At 40.0% G+C, this 26,135-nt stretch overlaps 1 protein-coding gene and 1 non-coding gene across 2 annotated transcripts; one reads left to right on the forward strand and one right to left on the reverse strand.

Moving 5' to 3' along the window:
• Positions 1 to 130: 130 nt before the first annotated feature.
• On the reverse strand, positions 131 to 9,801 carry kbtbd8 (kelch repeat and BTB (POZ) domain containing 8). The gene is made up of 5 exons (XM_005941342.2): positions 9,697 to 9,801; positions 5,204 to 5,411; positions 4,679 to 4,985; positions 3,366 to 4,185; positions 131 to 3,197 (listed from the first exon to the last, which is right to left on the reverse strand). The coding sequence occupies exons 1-5, from the start codon at positions 9,710 to 9,712 to the stop codon at positions 2,734 to 2,736; spliced, it is 1,815 nt and encodes a 604-aa protein (XP_005941404.1). The 5' UTR covers positions 9,713 to 9,801; the 3' UTR covers positions 131 to 2,733.
• Positions 9,802 to 24,786: 14,985 nt separating this feature from the next.
• On the forward strand, positions 24,787 to 24,859 carry trnar-acg. The gene has a single exon. It is a non-coding gene; the product is annotated as a tRNA-Arg (tRNA).
• The last annotated feature ends 1,276 nt before the right edge of the window (positions 24,860 to 26,135 follow it).

The raw sequence follows: 26,135 nt of genomic DNA on the forward strand, positions 1-26,135 counted from the left end.
CATTTTTAGGATCAAAAATATCACAGTGGAACACAACAATATACAATTGAGGTCCAAAGGCCTCAGTCACTTGAAAGTTAAAAATAAACAGAATAAAAATAAAACATTTCACTTTTAATAGTTTTATTTTCAAATTATGTGCAAGGTGAATTTCACAGTTGAGCTCAACAACCACTATAACCTGAAACCCAAAAAAACCAAAAAAAAACCAACAGAAAAATAAATGGATTAAAAAGACACAATGGAATAGCACCCATAGGTGATGCATGAAGATGACCAGAACGAGCTGTGTTTGGCCGCACAGGGCAGCCAACTCTTAGGAGAAAGCAGGTTTTATAGCTTTGTGTATTACATGACTGGTGTTTGAAATATGTTGTAACAATGCAGTTACTTCAACTGTAATGCTTAGTTTCAGTGAGATGTTCCAAAGATACTACTGTACTACGGGGTGGAGGGGGGCAAATCAAAATATATCACTCGTGCGGGTAATTTTTTTTTCCCCCTCAACAGAACAGGATTACTCTATTATAACTAAACAGATAATTATGTAAAGAAAAAACAAAACAGCCACTAGAGACAACAAAAAGAAATCACATCTATTTTTCAAGTTATAAAAGAAACTGAAGATAACTTTAAAAAACTGTGCAAGTACAGCAAATCTATAGTACAGTATATTACACATAACAAAAACAACTTAAATACAGTACTGGGTATCAGTAGAAATCCTGAGAGTTCTCCGTTCCTGGTTCGCAAATGGCTGTCTGTGGACAGTCGAGTGAAGCCCAGACCCACTCTGACCCTTTTTCGTGGGAAACATTGTTCAAGCTGGGTTGACTAGAAATCAGGTTAAAGTCAGTCAACAGTGAATCTTCTCTCGGAGAAGTTAATTATATCCTCAAGTCCTTAATGAATGCGACTTTTCCTGTATTAAATGCCAATGTAAATCTCTTAAGATGATTACTATATGGTTGCTAAAATGTTTTCACTTAATAGGAGGGCACTCCTTGCTTAGATAAAATACACAAGAAATGTGTAGTGCAATGATGAAACAGGAACCTGCGTGAGGAAACTGACAGCACTAAAAATGTCACACTTTGACAGCAAACGCCCTCCAGTGGTGGCGTTCTTCTGTACAAGATTGTCAAAAAAAAAAAAAAAACAGAAAAAAGCACCAGCACCAAAAGTTTGTATCCTCTGTGATGACGTGTAAAGACGGATTCATAGCTTTACGAGGGTGCCTCGTAAAGTTTGCAGTTAAGGACCGCTGAAGTGGCGAGTTATTCAGTGCAACGCTGAGTAAGACTTTTCAGATATTCTTCATCAGGAGGAACAGTTTTTGATTCTGATGCCCCTTTTTTTCTAGCTGCAGGCACATTGGCATCACAAAAGATCTCCACGAAAAATCCACATCACTTCAGCCAACAGCCAAACAATCGTTATGGGTACTACTGATCTTCGCTAGCAGAGACGAGCACACAAAACAATTAATGCACTTTTAATAAGGTAATACAATGTAATATAGCCTAATCACAGTTCCAAGATTTATTGCTACCACAAAATCCGTTTCCAACTTCCACGACAACTATAGTAAGACCTCAAATGCTCTTTTGGCATTACGAGGAAGGCTATTGGAACCCTTTTTTTCAAGCGTTTAATCACCCGGTGTCAAAGAACAAACTCAGAGCTCAAACTCAGAGCAAACACTTGTTTATATCAACACAACGGCCTGAAATGTCCCTTTGCTCCTAATCAAAAATCTCTGAAGTTTCTGAGGTAAACCTGTTGGTCTGAATGAGCCACTTAGTGTTGCAACAAATTTGACTCCGTCCTTGTTTCTCCAATGTGGAGAGTGAATATTCTAACATTTCACTTAATGGATGCCAACTCAAACCAGGAAAAAAAAAAAGTCTGGAAGCCGCACATAGTGTATGTTTGACACACTGACACCTGTGGAGGAAGAGTGGGCAATAAAAAGTTACCATTTAACTTTCAACCTTTAAAAACACTAATGTCAATCACAAGCACACTTCAAATTAAAACTTGCATATGAAATAAACTGAAGAGAGGCATAAACGCAGAACAGGAAAAAAATCCACACAAACCTCAGAGCCAGCAATCTACTAATGACCTAAGGTACTCATCTTACCCGTATGAATATATAGTTTATATGACTATTTGTATATTTCTATATCTATATAGAGTTTCACTTTATGCTGACACATAGCATCCATATCTCCAGAGGCAACACCCTCAGTTCCATGCTTATCATTTGTAAAAATTCATACACACATTAATCAGCCACAACAGTAAAACCATTTACAGATAGCACTAATACAACCCAATCCACAGAGGCCCCACCCTGCAACTCAGGGGTTTTAACGTTGTGGCTGACTGGTGTATTTATGCACCTAACACAAAAATAGAACAACATGGCTCGACAACAAGCAAAAAAAAAAAAAAAAAATAGTATAATTGCACTTATGAGTCATTGTACGGTTTTGTTAAACAAGCCTCAGTGTGGGTAGTTGGTGCTTTCTTGAAAAAAGAAAAAAAATACTGCAATCTTTAAAAGCACCCCCATTTTGATCATTTTAAACCAGAAGTTGAACAACTTAAGACTTAACCAAAAATGGTGCATGTGGTGCAAACCCAAGGTAACACCAGGCACAAGGCAGGCTGGACCACACTATCCCCCCTCTGCCTCAGAGACGGGGTCCACAAAATTCAAATACCTCAAAGCACTTTCTGGAGACACTGTGGATAAAGTTTGGCCACCACACATTCAAAATGGCGGCCCAAATCCCAGAGGCGATCGGGTGTCTCATAGACTTTGGTCCATACGTCTGCCTCATCGTCATACTGGTAAAGGGAGTTCTTCCTGCTAGTGCGAAACACATGCTCCTCCACCATGACTTGTGTAGCTCGTACAAACAGGTGTAGCTTGCCTTGCAGCAGCATGGCCTTGATATACGGGCTTGTGGCTTGGTCAAAGGGTAGATCTTTCTTGCGGCTCCATGTGTTCTTCTCAATGTCGTAGACCTCCACATTAAAAGTACGCTGGTGGTTTCTGCAGATCCCAGCTATGTAGTAGATGCAGTTTTTATACAAGGCAGCCAGACCCTGACTCCGAGGGACACTCATTGGCGCCAGATGACTCCAGTAGTCCTTACGGGGATCATAGCAGAAGAAATATTCACCTGTGCGAAACAAAGAGACAGAGTTATGATCAGATGCATTTAAATTGTTTTCATATGCAGTATGTCTGTTGTATTAATATCACTTTATTTACATATTTTGTACAGATAAAAACAAACAAACAAAAAAAACATAATTGCATAAGTTCCCCTGAGCACAGAAAGACTCACCTTGGAGGACGTAGATACGGTCTTTGTACTCTACAGCACTGTGAAACTCCATGGCCACTGGCATTGGACTGACTGCAGTCCAACAGTTGTCTCTGGCATCATAGCACTCTACTGATTTTAATGCATTTCGCCCATCACCTTCATAAACACGGCCTCCCAGTGCATACAGCTTCCCGCAGCAGTGCACAAGCCTGCATCCAATTCGGGCTCTCAGAAGAGGTGCACGTGGAAGCCATCGGTTGCCTGCATGCTCGTACTGCCAGAAGTCACTCTCTGCTCGATGGTCTATGGACACCTCGCTGTTACTCGGACGGTACCCACCAGCAATGTAGATGTCATTTTCTGGGGACACCAAGATGCCAACCTCCCGGAGATCATTAGGTGGTTTGCAGAGTTTGAACACCCTTCCTGTCGCCGTGTCCAGACAAGGCACCGTCTGCTTCTTACCTGAGTGTTTATGAGCAGCATCAAAGCAGATGACCATCTCAGAAGCAGTCATACCCAGGCGCTGTGGACAACCATTTGTGCCAGTGAGGCGAGCTTTGGCCTCAGCAGAGTCTGTTGAAAGGGAGAGGGCGCAAGCAAAGGGGGGAGGTATCCGATTGAGAAAGGCCTCATCCAGCAAGGGCAGACGGATACACTGGGAAAAAACCTCAGCTAGATGAGTTTCACGGCCAGACAGATCATGCTCTAGCCAGCGGACAATGCTCTCATAGACATGCTCTTCCTTTTCCACATTGAGGTCATCATTATTCAAAATGCTGACCAACTGCTCCTTGGTCATCTGGAGGAACTCTTGCTCCCGTGATACACACAAGAACTAAAACAAAAGAAGTTTTAGAGTTTCAGTTCAGACATTACAAAGTTCGATGTCAATGTTGTTGACTGCCACTGTTCCAACAAAAATAAGACATTTGCCAAAAGCAGGAACTGTGTCACATTAAGTCTTTAAGCTCTTGATGAAGACCTGAAAGACTATAAAACAGTACTCTAAATTATTTATCAATTCCCCTGGCCACTAAACAAGGAATACATAAAAGTAGAAAAAGCCATAAACACAAAAAAGAAATTAAAAAATTATATCAGTCGTCTACCAAATTATCATTACATATTAGTACCAACCAAGAAATTTAACACTCAGTACATCCTTAGTTTTTTGGCAGCCAAATGTCCTGGTCATAAAGAAAGCAGAACTACAAAAGTAGATACCACAACATGTCTAAAAACTGTGGTATAAAATAGCTGAAGGCATTCATAACATCACAGTCCAAAAGTAACGGTTAATAACCAATTTAGGCTTATGTTCAACTGACCTTCTTGCGGATATAATCCTGTGAGCGTTCCCTCAGTTCCTGGTGCCCATATGCATCAGCAAACATAAAGACTCCTATACAGTTCTGAGGGTCAAGTCGGCTGATCATGAACTGGGCACACTGGTCCTGCAGGGCAGGGATCTGGAAAATGCTGGCTGCAGTGAATAGGGCCTGGACATTAGACTCAGAGAGCGAGACCCTGGATGTGTAGGCATAATCTAGGACAAGGTGCATGGATTCAGATTCCACGCCAACAATTCGAACCTCACGCTGACTGCTCTCTGTAAGGCCACTGGTGAACATGGACCTAGAGGAACATTTGAAAAAACACAAATTATTTTATGATTATTATAAATTCTCATCTTAAAAACTGAGAAAGTTTATCAGAAAATCGTATTTTCTAGACAACAACAACCTCTAGTCAAAATGACAGTGAAACCAAGAAAGAAAGCAACTAATAAATATTTGTAAACAAACACGTACAAATGAAGGACATAGGCACATATGCAGTGCTGAATTTCCTACCTAAAATATGGGCTGATTGCAGCAAGAACATTTCTGTGGCATGAGAAAGTCTTGCCATGGTCCACTTCTACAACGATGTCTGTGAGCTGTGCTTCATCGTACAAGGCTTTGAGCTGCTGCAGGATGTTACAAGCATGAACAGCATCTACCCCATTGTAGTTGGTGATTGGAAGCGTCCCATTTTGTACTTGTAACAGCTTCCCTACCTCTGAACAAGAGCAGAAACAGAAAAAAATATTATTATCATCTCACTTTAATTTTTTCAGTCAACTCTAAACACATGTATAACTGACATGAAAACACAAAATGCTTCATGTATATACCAAAGAGCCCCAAAAATTAAGAAAATGCTGCAGAAAAAAAACTGCCTCACAGACACTCTAGATATGTAAGCTCTAGTTTACTACAAACGAATATCACATGCAGTATGCCAACAAAATGTACTGTAAGAGAAGAATAAAGACAGTGCACGAGGTATGAGTATTTAAAGCACTTTAATCTCAGTATCTTTAGTTGTTTTGACGAATGCAAAGTGTCAATTTTGAGAATGAATCAGAAAAGAAAAAAACCCAGATCCCTTTGACTGAGTTAGCATAAGACATAGGTCAGGTCAGGTCAGGTCCAGAGGATGTCTAATGACAGGTACCTGAGGTTACCTGGGGACACAAGATCAGGAGAGTTGTAAACAGGTTGCAAAACCACACATAATCACATAATAATGATAATTACTAAATTCTTTAAACAGTAATACAGCGTACATAGTCAACAGTGCTCTGGTTTAAACACTCATTTATGTAGAAACATTTTTTAAATTAAAAATTAATAGATTATTACAGAAGAAAGGACTTAAATATGATGTTAACATACCTGACAATAGCAGCCACAGCTTCTGATCTGGAGCTACCAATTCTTCTGAAGTTTTTGTTTAGCTGCCAGTGTAGAGCTCTGTACCATTTGCCTATTCAGTTTATACAATGTGCATTTTTAATACTTAACCGCTATATAGTCATTTGGAAGAGCATCAATACCAACAGTACCGTCTTCAGCCCATCCAGCTGACACACAATTTTACAAACCAGCTGCAGACAAGCAGCCATGCTTCCCTCACTAGCGGCTGAACACATGAAAAACGCGAGTATGTCTGTGGTCTGGAGGTATTATAAAGTTGATGACAACAACATTGCCATTGTGAGATATGTAAACTTGGAAAAGCGACCCACTTCAGTACTGGAAAGAACATGCTAATCAGCTTCCCAGTATCGACCCAGTTGCAACCCAGTATCTCATGCCCCCTTTAGCTCTGTGGACAGTGAGAGCCTTTTTAGTGCCGTTGCAAACGTCCTTGATGAGAACAGAAACAGGCTCAAACCTGACAAGGTAGAGATATTAGTTTTCATTAAGAGAAACATACTTTTTTTTCTGCGAAACTTACTACTGTGATGACAGTAAGAGTTAGGAGTGCAGTTCCTAAAAGCACATTACTGGCTTTGCAAACACTGTGGATCTTTTATTTTTTTATTTGTTTACATGCCTGCCGGATATTTTAAGTTGAGGTGCTATTTGTTTTTATATTAAACTTTTTTTTAATATTTACTGTTGCACTAAAGTCCATAAGTGAAGAATTTATTTTATTTATTACTTGATTGTTCAAGCTACCTCACAAAAGTGCTGTGTTTGTTAACAGAGCTGTTAAATGTTAAAATAAGGTGAATTAAATTTAAAAAATGAGGAACATCCAGGATCTGTTTGTTCGCTCTTCTTTATTCTTTTTTTTTATGTATTATAGAAGTATCGGATCGGGACTCGGTATAGGTAGACACTCAAAATCAAACGACTCGGACTCTGACTCGATGGCAAAAAAACATGATCGGGACATCCCTAACATGAACAGTAGTTTAATCTTCACAACACTGAACATCTCTTAAGATAAATGTTAAGAGGTAATTTAAGTTCCCATCAGCAACATCAAAGTATTAAACATTTATCATGAATATTAACCTTGTAGCCACACACATCACCACTAACTATTAGCATTTACATAAGAAAGGCACTAGCTGTGCGTTAAGTTATCATTAAGGTAATGGCTAGCCAATATGACTAATAATAAAAAGATAACATTAATGTAGCAGGTAAGCAGCAAATGTAATCAGTCCTGCTCATGTGTAATGTTATAATAGGCAGTGTTAGTTAAAGGTGTCTATATAAAGTGTATATAGGCAGTGTGAAGTGTTTGAATTGTTTCTGCAGCTACACAGCAACAGCAGCAGTTAGAACCTAGCAGACTAACTCTACTTGATCAGCAACAAAAATATAGTGCCAAGTCAAAAGAAGCAAAGCACAATTTCAGACAATCTTAAAATATCTGTCATATTTTATTGTGGGTTTTTTGCACTAAGTCCAATAATATAGAAACAGTGTTATCATTGATGTTACAGTTTGTATTGTTGTCAGTTTTTTCATTTCATTTTCTTTCTCCACTGGCATTGAAGATGGGATTTTTTTAGACAGTGCTATTGAGTTTGAATTTCTAATATCATAACTACTCTATAAAGCACACAGCCTCTAACCCACTGCCTAAGAGATTTCAAAATATCTGAATTTCCTTAGTGTAGATGACTAGAGTGTAAATACAAGAGTTTTTGTGATCTTACTCAATCCCTATGTTTCACAAACTTTTAAGCAACACTTACTTGGAGATTATTTTAGACATTGTAGGTAAATATTGTTACTTTTCTAACATAAAAATCTTGAAAAGAAATACAAAACCTTCTAGTTATTTTATATTATAAAGCAATTTCCAGCTGCTCCCTTGTCACAAGGGGCCACCACAGCGGGTAGCTTCGCATGTTTCTAAGCTGGATGCCCTTCCGGCCCCCAAGGGGATTTATGCCTCCTTCTGGGATTAAACTGAGGATCTTTTACTTGTGCTATGATATACATGATATGATATACAGTTTTATTTTGGATTTTAAAGACATTCAAATATATAAGGAAATAAACTCAAATGACAAAGAAATGTGCATTACATGAAATAAAAATTAATCAAAGCCCAAACTGGAGTACAAAGAAGTATGCACATGCTTACGCGTACCCAATGTTCAACACTGCCAATTTAGCAGGATCATCATTGTGGTACCCTCATATACATGCATATACTTGACCCACATTCATATTAGCATAAATATGAACCAATACATCTTTATACAAACATTAATTACATATTATTTAAAAAAAAATGTCAACTGAATAAAGCTTAAACATTGCAGTTGTTCCATAAATGAAAATACAAAAAACAGCAAAACTGAGGGATAGTTTTTGTTAGGTAAATCTCTAAACCACTATACTATGGAGCCACACATTCTTTTTATAGTGTAATAACATAAATAAAGTGTGGAGTGTGTGAAAACCTGATGACCAAATTTTAAGGGTGTATGTCACCTGGATTAAAGGTCCAGATATAATGACTGATACAGCTGTATAAATATAACTATTTCCTGCGCTATATTTGCTTGTTTCTAAACTTGTACCGAGAGATTGTTCCCTTTCTCTTATACTGAATGAAAGCAGCAGGACAATACATGAGCCTAGAAACTCGTGAGTACAGCAGTGCTGCCCTTATAAGCGTACACAAAGTGAACGTCTTTCTTATCACATGTGTTATATCAAGTTATAAAAGTGGCACACCAACTTTATGACTGCTGTAAAGCTTCACTTTGACTTATACGGTATACAAACTTACAACAAATGTCTCGGGTTGTGCAATGCTGACAGGACAAAGACTCTCGGTGGGTAAATAGAAAACTACTATCACACCAGGTGGTAGCTAGCTTGCTAACATCTCTCATCGCTGCCCTGTGCCTGCAGTAACGGTCTGGTTAGCTAATAAGACTGAAAACAAACTTGAAGAATAGACACTAATGAAGAGCGACGCTGTACACAACTTCGCCTGAATGCTTGTGTTTCATAAAATACAGTAATGCTCGCGGTTGGCTTAGCTAGTTGAGGAGCAAGCTTAACTTTTAGCAGACAGCTAGACACCAAGCTAATGCTAGCAAAGCTTTCTTTGACACAACATTGCGAGATATAAATGGCGACAAAAATCTGAAGTGTTTTAAGTGTTGACGTCTTCATCTTATAGAAGCATAAGAGTGTGTAGCGCAATGTCTAGTCGATTCATTTGATGACTATAGCCATTACTACAACTTGTCTAACCTTTGTCTCTTGTCATAAACAAGTGTTTACACAGTCAGCTGTGGCAGCGAGCTAACCGGCCGAAAGTTAGCCACACAGCTAACGTTAGCTACATAGCCGGGCTAACGACAGCCAACAGTTTTGAGGAGTCGTTTAGAACCTGACCTTATTTAATGAAACTGCAACATGTCAAGACCCCTTCGTTTAATCTGTAAAGCTACGCCTGGTGAACACATAAACTTACATATTCTAACTTTAAAAAGCAATATTTAAGTACACAAAACAATGAAGATTTTGCTAACCTCCACTGGCAGCCATTCTCTCCAGTCTGTCTCAGAGCAGACCGACAGAAACGTCAAATGAGTGCAGAGCGGAGCCCCGGAAACAAGGAACAGCCAATCGCAAGAGGAGAACGGATCTCAGAGCCAATCATTTTCCTTTTTTCTGAAATAGGAAAAAGTTAATACTGCATGGATAAATTACACACAGGGCACTCGGTTAGAGCCAACCAAAAGAAGTCAAATCAGCAGTATCTAAAGAGGTGCATCCAAAGCAGAGGTTGTTTTCATATATTGGTGGGAACAGTGGAGGTAGACATAAGTTCACCTGCAGGCAAAAGGCTAACTGCACATGGGGATAAACACATTACAGTAGCGTCTTATTCTACAATGTACAACATGCTTTTTTGGTTTGCAGAAGAGTGCTGTTATTGATTTATAGCGCTGAAATGAAAGCTATTTAGACTTCATATAAATAGTGCAACATGAACGCTGAAAAAATAGATGAGTATTTTTTCAGTGTAATATAATAAGAAAAAACATTGCATGCCATATAAAAATATTGTACGCATCAATTATATTATATCGACATAGATTAATATTGCTGGAAAATATATTTTTAAATAGCAAAGATAATAATGCATTTTACCATAACAAGTGTAGGCAAAAGACTCCACATTCTTGACAACCATGTGGTGACACATGTTAAGAGCCATAACCAAGATGTTTTGTGGATTGTGGCATCCTTGCATTTAGCCAGCAGGATGGACACATTTATGTTATGTTCCAATGCAAATCTTGTAGTAACATATGCCATAGGAGGCAAATGTTCAAATCAGCGTGACAGCGTATATTTTGAAGGTTAATCAACATTCATTGTGACTGCATGCCTAATTCTAGACATATGATCTGTTTCTAGTACTTCAATATCTTGGGGGAAAAGTCTAAACACCAATGAAACACCCTACAATCCAGTGTTGCATTACCTTTATTGTCTTAATAAATAGTAAATCTGCTGTTAAATTGCATGTCAGTGATGGGGGCCACACGACTTTGTTAGTAGATAATCCCTTGCACCTCACATGCAACCCTATGTAAAATACATTATCTTACCTTACAATACACCTTTTAGCTGTACCTTACAATTACAGTTAAAAGTACAAATACTTTGTTACTGTACAGAGCAGTATCTGTACTTAACATAAGGTTTGTTTCTGACCAGCTTTTTACTTCCTTCGTTTTTACACAAATATCTCCTTTCTACTCCTTACATTTTCATTACTTGTTTATTACTGTAGGTTAAAGACATTTGTGGGCAGTTATTATTTCATGTCACTGCACACCTTCAAGTTGATTTGAATCTGAACAGTGGGAACAATAACACACAGAAGACAATTTCTGGTGTATCTATCACCAGTTATCAGGATTTGTGATATGGTAACTATAAAATAAAGAAATATCCTGTTTTGCAAGTTCCCTTATGATCTGCCGCATAGCACCTACTCTGTGTTTGATACCTAATCAATCTAATCCAGTCCTTTGTGGCCACTTAAAATATGTTTATAGAGCTGTGATGTTATATTTGTTGCAGTTTCTGCTGCCCTCTTTGTCCTCTTACCTGGATACGTAAAGGATATTTAAAAGTCAAAAATTGATTGCAAATTCTACTTTGTGATACGAATAATCTTTCATTGATTTCAAATGCAGATTTCAAACAGGTAAACAAATATAAAAAAACACACACACAAACTGTCTTTCTGACACAAGGTTTAGTCTGCTTTTCAGCGAAAAACATCTGGTAGAAACATCCTCAAAGAGCTACTTTTTACTTTTACATTCGAGTACATTTCAGTGTCTATACTTTACTGAAGTGACAAATATTTGTACTTTTGCTACCTCTGTACGTAAGTTAACATTCATGTTAAATTATCTTATTTTACCAATTTTGGAAAGGTGCTCCTGCTGCTGGCCTGGATTGAGCCAAAGACTGATTGTATCCTCTGTGAAATCCCTGGTTCACGCCAAGACCATATGCTTCCATGTGTGAAACCTTCTAAAATAATGACTTCTATTTATGGTTAACCTGCCTTTGCCTTATGTGCTGTCTCTTGGCCTCAGTGAAATGATGCCGACCATTCTTGTTACTGTGTGTACGTGTTCTAAGCACAGTTTAGAGCTCAGTACTCAGTATTTCACATGTATTTAAATAGCCAAGAAACATGGCTGCCGGGTCAGAGAAACAGGTGCTCACGATGTCACAAAAGCATGATGATGAAATGGCTTCAGGTTATTGCCACATACACCGCACTCAGTCAGTAACTGCAGAGTCCCAACACCTTGTAAATGATGCTCTAGGAACTTCTTCAAGATCTTTATCTGTCCTGAAAATGTTCTCCAGCTATTTTTTTGAGCATGTCCTTCATGGTTGCCAGGTGCTGAAGAACTTGCAGGAAAGCTAACTGTATGTGAAACAGTGGAAATGTTGTGCTGTCGGTCAGTTACTACATCACACCTTGGGAGCAGGTAATTGTTAGGTTGTGGTTCATGAGCTTCATCTCCTCCAAAAAACACCACCACTGCCCTGTACACATCCAACCAGCTAATGAAGGCTGCTCCCCTACACCCTGAGGTGCAGGCAGGACTCTCCCAACACTCAACCACTAACTAAAAGCTACATCTTTGCTCATTTTACTTTCTTTTCATTTGCTTTCTGAGAGCAGAAGGTCCTTCAGTGGGTCCACCTCTCATTGCTCTAAGGCCAGACACACAAACCCATACCTCAGCAGCCTGCTCTCATCGCACCCCCACTCGCTGACCCATTTTTACCCTTTGACATTTCCTGCTCACACATGGTCACATGTACTTTGTTCTCACTCTCCATCTCATCTTCACTCCTATAACTTTGAGTGCTGAAAGGCTGTGAAAGGCTGGAAGAAAACTACATACAGATTCATGGATAGGTTATCTTACCATTTCCTAGTCTGCATGCAGTACACATTCACATCTGAATGCCACTTGAGTTCAAGACATACATTTCAAGCACTTTGACACATTGAAAAATACATTGTCATTGTCAGATTCTGTACATTGTCTTCTTTTAGATGTGGTCATTGAGCCTAACATTGAGGGAAAGAAGGCCCTTTTCACTTTCTTACTACTCTTGTCCAGTCGTCTATCAGCCTGTTCTGTCTGTGTCCCTTTTTTTTCAGTTCGCCCCTCCTTCCCATCTCCACCTCATTCAGGTTGTAGAGAGGATCACAATCACAGTCTCCGTCAGACATCTGCTTTCTCTTCTTCACCAGCATCAGTGGCTAGACTCCAGGGGAGCCCTTCACCTATCGCTATCAAAATAGTTCAGTTCTCCTCGTTCGTATACCTGTAATACATTTGTTCTGCTTTCATCCAAATAATATCTCCTTATTGAAATTCACATTTCGCAGTTTAACACATCAAACGAGCCTTATCGCAGCGCTTCATTTCTGCAGGACAAACGTGTTAGAGCAACAGGACTGTGTTGATTGAATGGCTTGGCAAACTATGTTTACTGTGGTTGATGTTTTTAAAGTGGGGTAAATTGAGTTTTAATTCAGTCTGGCATGTTTACGCTTATCCTTGAAAAACCAGGTGATGGTTTGATTAGCAATGACAGTAGATGAAAAATGTCTTCGTGTCATAGCAAGTTAATATATATATATATATATATATATATTAGGGGTGCAACGATATTCGTATCGATATTGAACCGTTCGATACAGTGCTTTTGGTTCGGTACGCATATGTATCGAACAATACAACATTTGTAATTTATTTTATCAACTTTCCTTCTGACGATGCTGTCTGTGTTGAGCGCTCAGTGAATCTGTGTTCGACTACTCCGCCTAGGCTGCACTGTCGAGCGCAGATCCACTGAGCGCTCAACACAGACAGCATAGTCAGAAGGAAGAGCGCAGGGCAAGCTAGCGAGACAGAAGTTAAGCTCTCCTTGCAACATGGACCTCCCCCACTCTCATTCAGATCTGGCGTTTGGAATTATTTTGGTTCTGTCGTATGCTGAAGGTAAGCGAGTCATGGACTAAAGTAAAACAGTATGTTGGATGTGCCATGCAATGCTCAATTACATGGGTGGGAACTAGTGTGTTAGCGCAGTTAGCTCGTTAACGTGTTGGCCGTCTAGCCCCATGCACGGGGCGATCGGCGGTAGCTCGTTAACGGAGATTTGCCGTGTTGTGGCGTTAAGGTCATTTCAACGAGATTAACCTGAAAGCACTAGTGGGAACACAACGAATATGACTGCACATTTACGCCGACATCATCCTAGTGCAAAGACAAAAACAACAAGCATGCTACTAACTTTAGCCGAGTCATTTAGACAGCTGTTAGCACATGATTCTCCTTATGCTGCTGAGAATATAGCCCAGAAGAAGCGGATAGTATAGCTTTTATTTTGGAAAGAGACATTTCTCTGTAATAAACTCTCTTTTCCAAAGATGAGTGATTCCTCAATCAGATACAGGGCTCGCAATATCGCTAGCCCGACGTCCTGGGGCTAGCGATTTTTCCAGTCGGGCTACCAAAATCTATCATTATAATAATCATATGATACGAGTATATATATATATATATATATATATTAGGGGTGCAACGATACACAAAATTCATTCGGTTCGGTTCGATACTTTGGTGTCACGGTTCGATATTTTTTCGATACAAAAAAATGTTCATGCACTTTTTAATTTGTCATTTATTAAAATTATAAATATATATTTTAACTCAAAAGTACAGTTTTTAAATTTAACCCTAACCCTTGTGCGTCGTTTTTTATTTTGACAGCGAATGCGCACCTGCGGACCACTTATGTGCAGCCCTGGTTATTTAGCTCGTCATATTGCAGCCACAGAAATTCTTTTGTCCATGAAACCATAAAGCTGCACTTTCTTTTTGCCTTATAGTCTGATTTGTCATAACTTCTCCGTTTTGTGGTAAGCTTTTCTTTGGCTGTCACTTCTTCACCCTGACCTGTCTTATTTGGCTCAGCAGAACTAAAATATATCTGCTTTTACACACGCACTCACATAAGCTCAGCGATTCTCTGCGCGATCAACCTCTCACATGTTTAAGCTTGCTGCGGAGATTTCACTTGTCATGTTTGCATAGTAAGCTAACGATTAATAAGACGATGTCAGAGGAATTGGTGCACAAATTATCATCACTCACAGATCAGTGCTGTCGCTCTCTATACACAGTTCGCACGATTGCAAAGTGAAAGCAAAAAAACAAGCGCAAATTCAAACGCGACTTCAATATGTCACATATTGACAGTGGCTCACCGATGCCAATGACATAATTACCCAGCTACATTTCTGAAAGAATGCAAAAGCATTGACATATATTTTTCCTTCCTACAATAGCCCGACGGGCAGGGCAGAGATAGATTTTGGTAGCCCGACTGAAAAAAATCGCTAGCCCCAGGACGTCGGGCTAGCGAATCGAGCCTGTATCTGTTGAGGATCGTGCACCTCTCTAAAAATATTATCATAATATATATATATATATATATATATATATTATATACTGAAATATAAATCGCTACCCCAGGACGTCGGGCTAGCGATTTGCGAGCCCTGTATCTGATTGAGGAATCACTCATCTTTGGAAAAGAGAGTTTATTACAGAGAAATGTCTCTTTCCAAAATAAAAGCTATACTATCCGCTTCTTCTGGGCTATATTCTCAGCAGCATAAGGAGAATCATGTGCTAACAGCTGTCTAAATGACTCGGCTAAAGTTAGTAGCATGCTTGTTGTTTTTGTCTTTGCACTAGGATGATGTCGGCGTAAATGTGCAGTCATATTCGTTGTGTTCCCACTAGTGCTTTCAGGTTAATCTCGTTGAAATGACCTTAACGCCACAACACGGCAAATCTCCGTTAACGAGCTACCGCCGATCGCCCCGTGCATGGGGCTAGACGGCCAACACGTTAACGAGCTAACTGCGCTAACACACTAGTTCCCACCCATGTAATTGAGCATTGCATGGCACATCCAACATACTGTTTTACTTTAGTCCATGACTCGCTTACCTTCACATGAAAACCAAAATAATTCCAAACGCCAGATCTGAATGAGAGTGGGGGAGGTCCATGTTGCAAGGAGAGCTTAACTTCTGTCTTGCTAGCTTGCCCTGCGCTCTTCCTTCTGACTATGCTGTCTGTGTTGAGCGCTCAGTGGATCTGCGCTCGACAGTGCAGCCTAGGCGGAGTAGTCGAACACAGATTCACTGAGCGCTCAACACAGACAGCATCGTCAGAAGGAAAATTGATAAAATAAATTACAAATGTTGTATTGTTCGATACATATGCGTACCGAACCGAAAGCACTGTATCGAACGGTTCAATATCGATACGAATATCGTTGCACCCCTAATATATATATATATACACTTGAATTTTATTTAATATGTGTTTATCTACACTTTTGTTGTCTAATTGGCATGTTTCTATTATTAAATCACTTTAAAATAGTGATTTTCTATGAGAAGGATGGGCATATTTGTTGCCACAATCCTATCCTTCTCTGTTTGTATTCACCCCACACACACACACAGACACACACACACACCACCACCACCACCCCCCACCCACTTTCCACCTCATTTTTTAATCAGATAAATGAGGCTTGATGGCAGAAAATAAAACAAACGTTCAGCCTCACGCTGAGATTTAAGTCACTATTAATTTATAATGTTGGCCAATTTTTAAGCCTTTTAATTCCGACATTGTGTTAAAGGGTTCAGATCGATACTGTGGCATTACTTACTGATTTATGGCTAAGGGTGCTGTGTTAACATAAACCAAAATAAATATGTTCTTGGGGAAACAACCATTTTTCTCCTGCAAATAAAGTCAAACTTGACTATTTCATTGCACTCTCTATTATTATGTTGATTACATCTTTCATGCTCTTCTCATGCTGTCAGCAATAATGAGGCAAAGCCCTGGGTGGCCGTGGCAGTTGATAATTTGCTGTCTGTCTGAGCTGAGATGGGACTTTGCTGCAGTGGGTCATTTGGCATTCATGTGACAGCACCTGCAACCTCAAAAGAAATAGAGTAATTACTCTGTACTGAAAACTGTGATTGCCATGTAATCCCCATAATTGACATACTGTCTTTTAATCACTACTGCTTTTATGAATGGATTTACGCCCCCAATAGCGTAGTGGTTAACACAAGCGAACAGTCACTGGTTTGATTCCAGTCAGAGATACAAATCCTATTTGGGGTTGTGCCAGTGCAAAATGCTGACAAATCAAACATCAGAACGACCGGTTGTGGCAAGGGAGGAGTTGAAAGTAACCTTTACTAGTAAATTTATAAGAAAATTTCTCTTTTATGATTATTGCTGAAAGTTCAACAGAAATTGTATCAGTTAATTAAAGCAAATAATTAACCTTCAGTCTGTGGGAAGTGACATTTCAAATCCTTCCATTCTCTGGTTTTAACCTTTGAATAAAAAGACCCCAAAAACCTCTCTTCGAAACGTTTTGCTATCATTTAAGCAACTTTAAGTGATACTATAGCTTCACTCAGCATTTCCATATAAGCTGACACTTCAGCTTATATGAAGTGTCGGCTTATATGGAAGTACTGTGTTAGTACTCCTATCACTGTTGGCCTTGCCAACTTATTTTATTTTATTTTATTTACAATTTTTTTCATATTTTCATGATTCTGTTAATAAATGACAAACTGGTAATTTATGAACCTGCAGTTAACCTGCAATTAAATGATAATTAATGTTGTTGACTAACAGAAATTATTTTGGAAACTAACTGTAAAACATGGCACGGATGCTAAAGGCCCTCTTAGAAGAAGAAGACTTGACACGTTAATGATGACATCACTGGGTTTGATCCCTTTTTGCCTTCAGAACTGCTTTAAACCATCATGGCATTCATTCAATCAGGTTCCTCTAAACATTCTCAGAGATTTTAGCCCATGATGACATGATAGCATCACACAGTTACAGTCGAGTAGTCTGCCACACACGCATGTTTTGAATCTTTTGTTCCACTACATCGCATTGATCGATCCTCTATTGGAATTTGAGTCCAGTGAACTGATGGCGATGCTGAAGAAACCAGTTTCAGATGACTTTACCGTTGTGACATGGTGTGTTATCCTGGTAGAAGCAGCCACCAGAAGATTGTACATTGTGGCCATAATGGAATGGATGTGGTCAGCAACAACACTTAGACCAGGCCTTGTTTCTCCTCTCCTTCATGGTCTGGTTTTTGTGGCCACATGCAAATTCCAGCCACAGCTGACAAGGGCAGCACCTGGTGCGGTCTTCTGCTGCTGTAGCCGATCTGATTGAAGGTTCAGCATATTGTGCATTCTGGATTGCATGGTTGTAAAAAGTATTTGAATTAAGGTTGTTTGTTCTGATCTCTGACCAACTGGGCAGTTTCACACAGACAGCGGATGCTCAATGCTCACTGAATATTTTCTCTTGTAAACCCTGTTCAAAGCCACTTAAATCACCGTTCTTTCCCATTCTGATGCTCGGCTGAATTCCAGCATGTCATCTTGATTTTGTCTACATACCTAAATGCACTGAACTGTTGCTATTAGACATTTGTGTTAAAGAGCAGTTGAACAGATGTACCAAGTAAAGTTTGAGTGTAGCGTGTTTCTCTTTCAGTTGTAACGTTTAGCATTAAAACTGAATTTGTTTTCCAGAGAGTTTAGCATTTTCTAGGCAATGCAGAGTGTTTGTACAGTCACACATTTTCGATCATCCCTGAAATTGAGCAATGAGAAGGTGAGCTGCCGTCTCTTAGCTTAACTTTGAGAATTTCCATGGGTGGCGTGTAGGTAAGATTGCTCTATATTTGCCATGCAGTACAAATCAAATATTCAGGGAATTTAAAAGAAGGGGAAACACATGAATCTTACAGTTGTTTCATTACAAACCAAAACTGCTGACCTGAATCATTATTCACATCCACTGTGGATGTGATTTTGATATCAGACCTTTGATGTGTATAATTTTTTTGATAAAAATAGTTCTACACAGAAACCATACAGTCAAAACCGACATTATTAAACACTAGTTAACAGTACTCCTGCATGGATTAACCTCCGAGCATTCTTTTCATACAGCTTATGATTGGTAGGTAGGACTTTGTTCCAGTGCCGTCATCAGTGCTGTGCAGGCTGGAAATGCACCCTAATGCTGCGTAACACTGTAAAATGACAGAAGAGGAGACAAATAAAAGTACAACTGCAATCTTAGCAATCGATTTCACATTTTTTTTCCAATTTCTTTCCATTCAGCCACAGTGCAGCTTGTGAAATTGGGCCCGGCTACTGTTGAATCAGAGGAAAAAGGCTTCCTGGGTTTGCAGTTATTTGATGATAGCTCTCGTTTCTGATTACCTCCACCGCCCGCCCATAGATGTCCTTTTTGGATACATTGAAACTGTTCACCCGCTACTATTTCGACTTTCTCCCCATCTTGTGCAGCATTTTCTGGTAACAGCACTCTTAACAATGCACACTATATTATTATAGTGTGCATTTACAACACGGCACAGGTTGTGCCCAGCAAATGACAGTAAAGGAGGTGTTTCAAGGGAATGCACAGGGTTACAACTGTTTTTTCTGTCTCATGCTTATCAACTATCTGCTGGTTCTAAGTGAGGTAAATGCACATATCTGAGTTTATTATATCAGCAGTTAATCATGTTAGCGAGTGTCTATAGAATTTGTCAACAATTTGGGGAGGATTAAATTGCAGAACAAACAAAAAGGAGACAAGATGGAATGCATGAGGAAGATGAGGCAGGGGGTGTAATTGCAGTTTAAATGTGTGTTTTTGTCAGAAATGGAGGTAATGGGTTATTATATCCCTCTGGAGGCCTGCAGTGGAAAATGCCTGCAGATGTTGTGAAGGGCCATGGGCTCCCCCACCACGCCACTCAGGAGGAGACAAATAGGAGCACAATGGGAGGCTGCTGTAAATACAGAGTTGGAGGTCCGTCTCCATCTTTATAAAGTCCCTTTCTTCCTCTTTTTCTCAGACTTTCTTTCTCAGCAATCCCCACCTGAGTAGCTGATGAGCAGATGGTCTGAGTTTCCCCAAAAGCACCTTAATTTCCAAACAATCCCACTATAGCAACTCAAAGTGCTGACAGAGATCTTTGTTAATGGTTGTTGTTTAGCGGTGTAACTTCTAGCTTAGATGTTTTCTAGGTTTCGTTTCAGACCTTTTATTATAGCACAGTAATGCAGTAGAAGATGACTGTTGGTAACACTTTAGCGTCCCAAACATAGACTGTATATAAACGATATACGTAGCCTCTTTATCTGACAAAATGAAGCCAATGCAGCATTCAATTTAATGGTCAGCAGTAAATATTTTCCTAATGCCCTGATCAGACGCTAATTTTAAATGTTTTTCACTACATTTTCTTAATTATGGTACCCAGCAGGGTGTGCAGTAGGACTACCGTGCAATTGAGAAGTTGCATGAGCCTCGTTTGTTCAGTTAAGTCCATAGCGCCTTCATAACAGTTAGAAAATACAAAATGCTCAGCTCAAGGTTTAGGAGCAATCACTGTGTCTTTACACTCACCAACCACTTTGTTAATTACATTTAGCTAGTACTGGATTGGACCCAGTTTTGCATTCAGAACTTCCTTAATTCCTCATTGCATGGATTCAACAAGGTGCTGGAAATAATCCTCAGAGACTTTGGTCCATAGTTAAATGATAATGGCACACGGTTATTGAAGATTTTTTGGCTGCACATTCATGCTGTGAATCTCCCAGAAAGGTTTTCTATTGGATTAAGATCTGTGACTCTGGAGGCCATTTGAGTGCAACGAACTAATTATCATCTTTAAGAAACTAGTTTGAGATGATTTGAGGTTGATGGCATGGTGCCCGCTGGAAGCAGCCATCAGAAGATGGGTACATTGTGATCATAAAGAGATGGAGATAGACAGCAACAATACTTGGGTAGGCTGTGGTGTTTGAATGATGGTACCAAGGGGCTCAAAATGTGCCAAAAATGTACACCACCACTGGCCTGAACTGTTGATGGATGGATCCATGCTTTCATGTTGTTTGTTGGTTGTAATGAGTGGTTATTTAAGTTATTGTTGTTTTACTCAAAGCAGTCATTTTGGTCATTCTCCTCTGACCTCTGGCATCAAGTAGGCACTTTCACCCAGAGAACTGCCGGTGGATCGTTTCTCTTTGTTGGAACATTTTCTGTAAACACCAGAGATGGTTGTGTGGGGGAATCCCACATCCCACCAGATCAGCAGTTTTATGAAATACTAAGACCCATCTGGCACCATCAACCACTGCTATGTTTAAACTCACTTTAGTTTGAACTTCAGCAGGTCATTTAGATCATGTCTACATGCCTAAATGCACTGAGTTTCTACCATGTGATTTCCTGATTAGATAGTTATTCTAATGAGCATTTGAACAAGTAGTGTATTAAACTGGCTGGTGGATCTATTTACTATATGCAGTCCTTGGTCAAATCAACTTAAGTGCCATATACCAGTTTTGAGCAGGTTATGCATCAGACAATGTATTTCCCTTAAGCATTAAAATCTGTGAATCCTCAAGTTGAATGAGGCTGTGTGTCCACTTGGTCCTGGACTAAGAAAGTATTATTGTTGTTATTATTCTTAGTGTTATTAGATTTTTTACACTTAAGCTTCTGTACGGTATATAGCTATGAGAGATAACTTGTTTCATTTTGTTCCCAGTCTCTGTACTTTCTTCTAATACCTTGTTTTGCAGACAGAAATCAGTCTGGTATCAGTCTTTTTCAACTGTCAACAATAAAGCAAATATGCTTATTCCCCAAAATGTCAGACTTTTCTCTTGTTTGGCTGAAGATTGTTTGGTCTACTTTATTTGCAGCACAGAGTTTAAAGGTCCAAGAGAAGTATTTTATATAATTCAAAACAACATAGACACTGAATTCCTCAAAATTGAGTTCATTTGAGGAGAGATCAGATTGTACAAATATCAAAGTCTTTTGGAAGCTGCCTGAATATTATCCAGTCTGTTGCAAACACAGTGGGCAGCCTTATCCTGTGGTGATATTAACCATTCATGCTTTCATAGCTATAAGATGGAAAGAAAATCCTCAGTTTAGCAGAGACGAGCTCTAGAAGGATAGGTCTTTTTTTGTGTGCGTGTGTTGCTGCTGCGGCGGAAATGTAACGGAGCTAATAACGCCGGATCAAAAGCATTCTGATCTAGTTGCCAAAAGCCACGGGGCCTAGTAGGCAGCCGAGGTTTGCGCTGCTCCAACTTTGGGGACGGTTTCAATGGGCTGCTCCTGGGTGACCGTGCATTGTCTGCCCTTCAAGTTGGAAAAGCAAACAAATAAGGCTATGCTGCCTCCCGCTGTGAGGTCGACTCATTTGTTCCACTTGTCCGGCTGATGGATTTGGTTTTTTAAAATTTGGCTTTTTTTAGCCTCCTGCTAATTAGTTAAGGGAAAAAACACGCACTCCACACATTTCGTCCAATTTGACTAGCCTCTTTTTTTTTCTCCTTCTAAATCGCCCTCCTGTGATCATCTTCACAGACTGTGCATCCACAGCATGGTTGCACTCGGTCTATGAATTAGGCAGAGCCTGAGTGTCCTGGAGGCTCTAGTCACCCTGTAGGAGGGTCTATGAGCGGTAACAGATTAGGCGGGGCTCCCTGGTGTGTACTGCCATGCGCCCATGTGTGAATACTCTGTCTGTCATCAGCAGTAAGGCAGTGGCATGGGTGGATCTATCAGCAAATCCGACTTGCATGGAGAAAATTCTTAGGTCCTGGCAGAAAAGGCTGGGATGGGCTTTCCCCCCCCCTCTCTCCCACTTTCCTTTTACATTATTTCAGGCCCCAGGAGAGTATTCTCCATCATGTCAATGTAATGTAGCACACAGAGGCAATCATGCAGCCTCTCTGGCCTCGAGGCTGCCTGCTCAGAGGAGAAAATGCAGCTTTAGCACTTAATCATCTCACCAGTACCTGGTGCACCAGTCTATGAGAAGGTTTTCCACACAATATGAAAGCAGATCGTTAATGGTGGCTGTGTTGTTGCGTAGTCCCCAATGGTTAAGGGGCTTCTCCATTGACACCCCCCCTACACACACACACACACACACATAGTTGAAGATCAGTGAATACTCAGACCTATGCGTATGTCGGCCCAAACCATGCGGAAAAACACCACAGCTGGGCGCCAATGTTACATGCAGACACCTGCTGAAACATTTGGATTCATGACTCCCGTCTCCTCACTGAGGAGCGCACTGCAATCAGAGTCATTCTAGTGTGATCAATGCCACACCGCTGAGGAAGACCATGCATGCTGAAGCAGTGATGTGGGGCTTTATTGATATTGCCTTGCATGCATACCAGACATTGGTGTTTCAGAGCTGCACGTATCACATTTGATAGGAAGTGGATCCAATACTGCCTTAATGTGCTGGTCACACTGGTTGGGAAGGCCAATGACAAGAAGGGAAAAAAAGCGTATGTGTGTACATGCATAGAAATGAACAGAGCAGTGTGTGTATTATCAAGTGATTGATCGGCTACACGCATGGCTCCAAGGGAAGACATAGGGAGAGGTCAAACAAGACTGTTCCAAATAGACCTGTCGGAATGAGCCTCGGGGAGGCCTAACTGGTTAGACAAGGGCAATACTTTTTTACCACAAGTGCCCTTGTTTTACTGTGCACGGGCTGGACAAGCCCATGTATTATTCACTGGTCTCACTGGGTGATAAATGGGAGGCCTCCATTCTAAGCAATGGAATATTCACACCAGTGCTTATCTCTTTTAATCCCATGACTGCAGGCCAAGTCACTGAATTAGTGGGCAAGGCATAACAGTGCCATTTAAACTGCAGGGGCAAGGTTGTTTAACTAGGAGCTATTTCCAAAAGCTCTTTTTTGATGAATACGTCTGGCGGCGTTAGCTAGTGTTCTTTTTAGGACGTACAGTATTTAAAAAGAACACGTGTTTTTATGCTTTGGAATAAATCACAGTTATGCCCGTGCACTGTATATTACCTGTAGCAGTTTGTTTACCATCTGTGCGCTCATTTATTTCCCTTCCCCTCTGTGTTTTATCTACAACATAAAACCAAAGATATCTGCCAGCACGTGGTTATTTTTATTAAACTATTGCTAACACCAGCAACCGTATGGCAATATTTTAATGACTAACTCGTGTCATCTCATAGAACTCGCAGTGATGAGTTTCTTTTATTTGGGGCTATAAAAAGATAATTAAAAAAAACTTCACACTCTTATGTCTGTATATAAGAACATGATGTTTGGGGGTCTGTAAATGTACAAATAATAAGGAAGAGAATGAAAGCTTTATTGATCCATTAAGGAAACTCTCTCCATGTATAGAGTGAGTTTATATAAATCTATATATAAGTGAGTGCCTTGATCGGAACAGGATTATTAACCTACGGTGTTATTGATGGTGGGAGGAACCAGAGCTCCCAGAGGGGTTCTGCACTCAAATCGGAGAACGTACAACAACTCCAAATCTCTGGCTAAGTTCGAACCCATTTTTCTTTTCTGCTAACAGAACTTACAACGGAGCCTCTGTAGTGACTGTTTTATGCCTGTGTTGTTTTTGAATTTAGCCAAATCCCTCTCAGTCGTTTATGAACACGTGTCAAGCATGATACTTTGTGAGCATTAGTCCAGGCTTCTAGCGCTTTTAGCAGCTTCTTGCCTCTGAGAGTTGTGTTTCTTTCAATTTGATTTTATGTTCATATCAGGAGCTTAATACACATTCAGATCCTTTTACTTACAGAATAAGATTATTCTTTGCTTAACTTCATAGAAAAGATGCTTGCACAAACAAATAAAGGCCTCAGATGCAAAAAAGAAGTTGTTTAGTCAAAGGATAGCGTTTTGCAAGGGATACTGTAACATTTCAATCTCTATCTAAGGAAGGAAAAGCCAGTCAAAGGCTAAAAGCAAACTCTTGTACAAACTCTTGCTTTAACCAGTCTCAATCTAGGTTGTTTCTGATTTAAATGCATGCCTGTTTATCGACAGGGCCAGTGGCGCAATGGATAACGTGTCTGACTACGGATCAGAAGATTCTAGGTTCGACTCCTGGCTGGCTCGAAGTGTGTTTTTGACACCTGATTTGAAGGAGGAGGTGGAATAATCAGGATATGAAGAAAGAAAGAGGTTAGTTTAGGTTAGGGATAGAGATTAAAAGGAGCTAACAAGTGGAGAGCACTACTTAAAGCTGACAACAGTGATGGACAAAAGATAGATGAAGAGTGAAACTTTCAATAACAAGGGTTATTTCCTCACATGTAGAAACTACAGAGGAAACAGTTGAGGAACCACACCATGCAGATATGGGAAAGAGTGAGCATTATTAAGGCATCATGCAAAAAAAAGAGAGCACACTTGTTTTGTGCTGATGGAGAAGGTCAGAAAGAGCTTCACTGTTTCTTCATGTTTCTAGAAAAAGGATATGATAAGAAGGCAGAAGAGGGACTGTGGTACTGCATAGAAGCAGGAGGTGGGTGCAGGGCAGGGAGGGACAGAGCGAGACTGTTGTCATCAGTACATCAGTTTGTAAGTGGCATTTTAAATGTTCACATTACAACTTGCAAGATGTGATTAGTGACATACCACAAGTTATTTTATTAGCATCTGCACTGTAGACCTACCTTAACTTTACCTTACATTACCTTAGAGCTAATATAGCTACTGTATAAAAAAATAATCAATGTACTGTTCAACAAACTACTTCCTGTCTTGCTAAAAAAAAATCCCAATAAGTCCATGCAGCCCTGCCATGGTCATATTTCAGCAGTTTGGAAGAAGCTGGATCCTGTAGTACAACTACACCGCCAGCCTTTGTTTTCCCTGCACAGAAACTGGATGTCTGCCATGGAGCTTTCTAGAATACTAATGACAGTGGTTAGCGAGTCAAAGTTACTGACCTGAGGTGCCGAGATAGAGCACAGAGCAAGGAGTGGTGGAGCTGAAGCTCAGCCATAATAAGACTGGAAATGTCATAGTTTATTACCTCTGGTGTGGATTGCACTCCACAGGTTGTGGCTGATAGCGAACTCCACTCATTCCCTATTCATCCTGCTGTATGGATTAAGGGTGGATGATGACGGGGGGAATCTCGACAGTCAGTGCAGACGGGGAAAATGTTTTGCATTCTTTCTCCCCTGTTGGAAACATGTCTGAAAGGCATGCTGTAGTTAGTGTTGGACTCCAGATGAAGCTCTGCTTAGTGGATTGGCAGAGAAGGAGCACCTGAACAGCCTCTGGAAGCAGCGTGTCTGGGTTTTTTGGTTGTTGTTGTTTGTTTGTTTTTTACTTCTTCATCCCATTGTTCACCTGCCCTTTTTTCTCGTGTTATGTTTTTGTT

The sequence above is a fragment of the Haplochromis burtoni genome, unplaced genomic scaffold (assembly GCF_018398535.1).
Source record: "Haplochromis burtoni strain Fernald_Lab_line unplaced genomic scaffold, NCSU_Asbu1 Contig_314, whole genome shotgun sequence".
Taxonomy (NCBI): Eukaryota; Metazoa; Chordata; class Actinopteri; order Cichliformes; family Cichlidae; genus Haplochromis; species Haplochromis burtoni.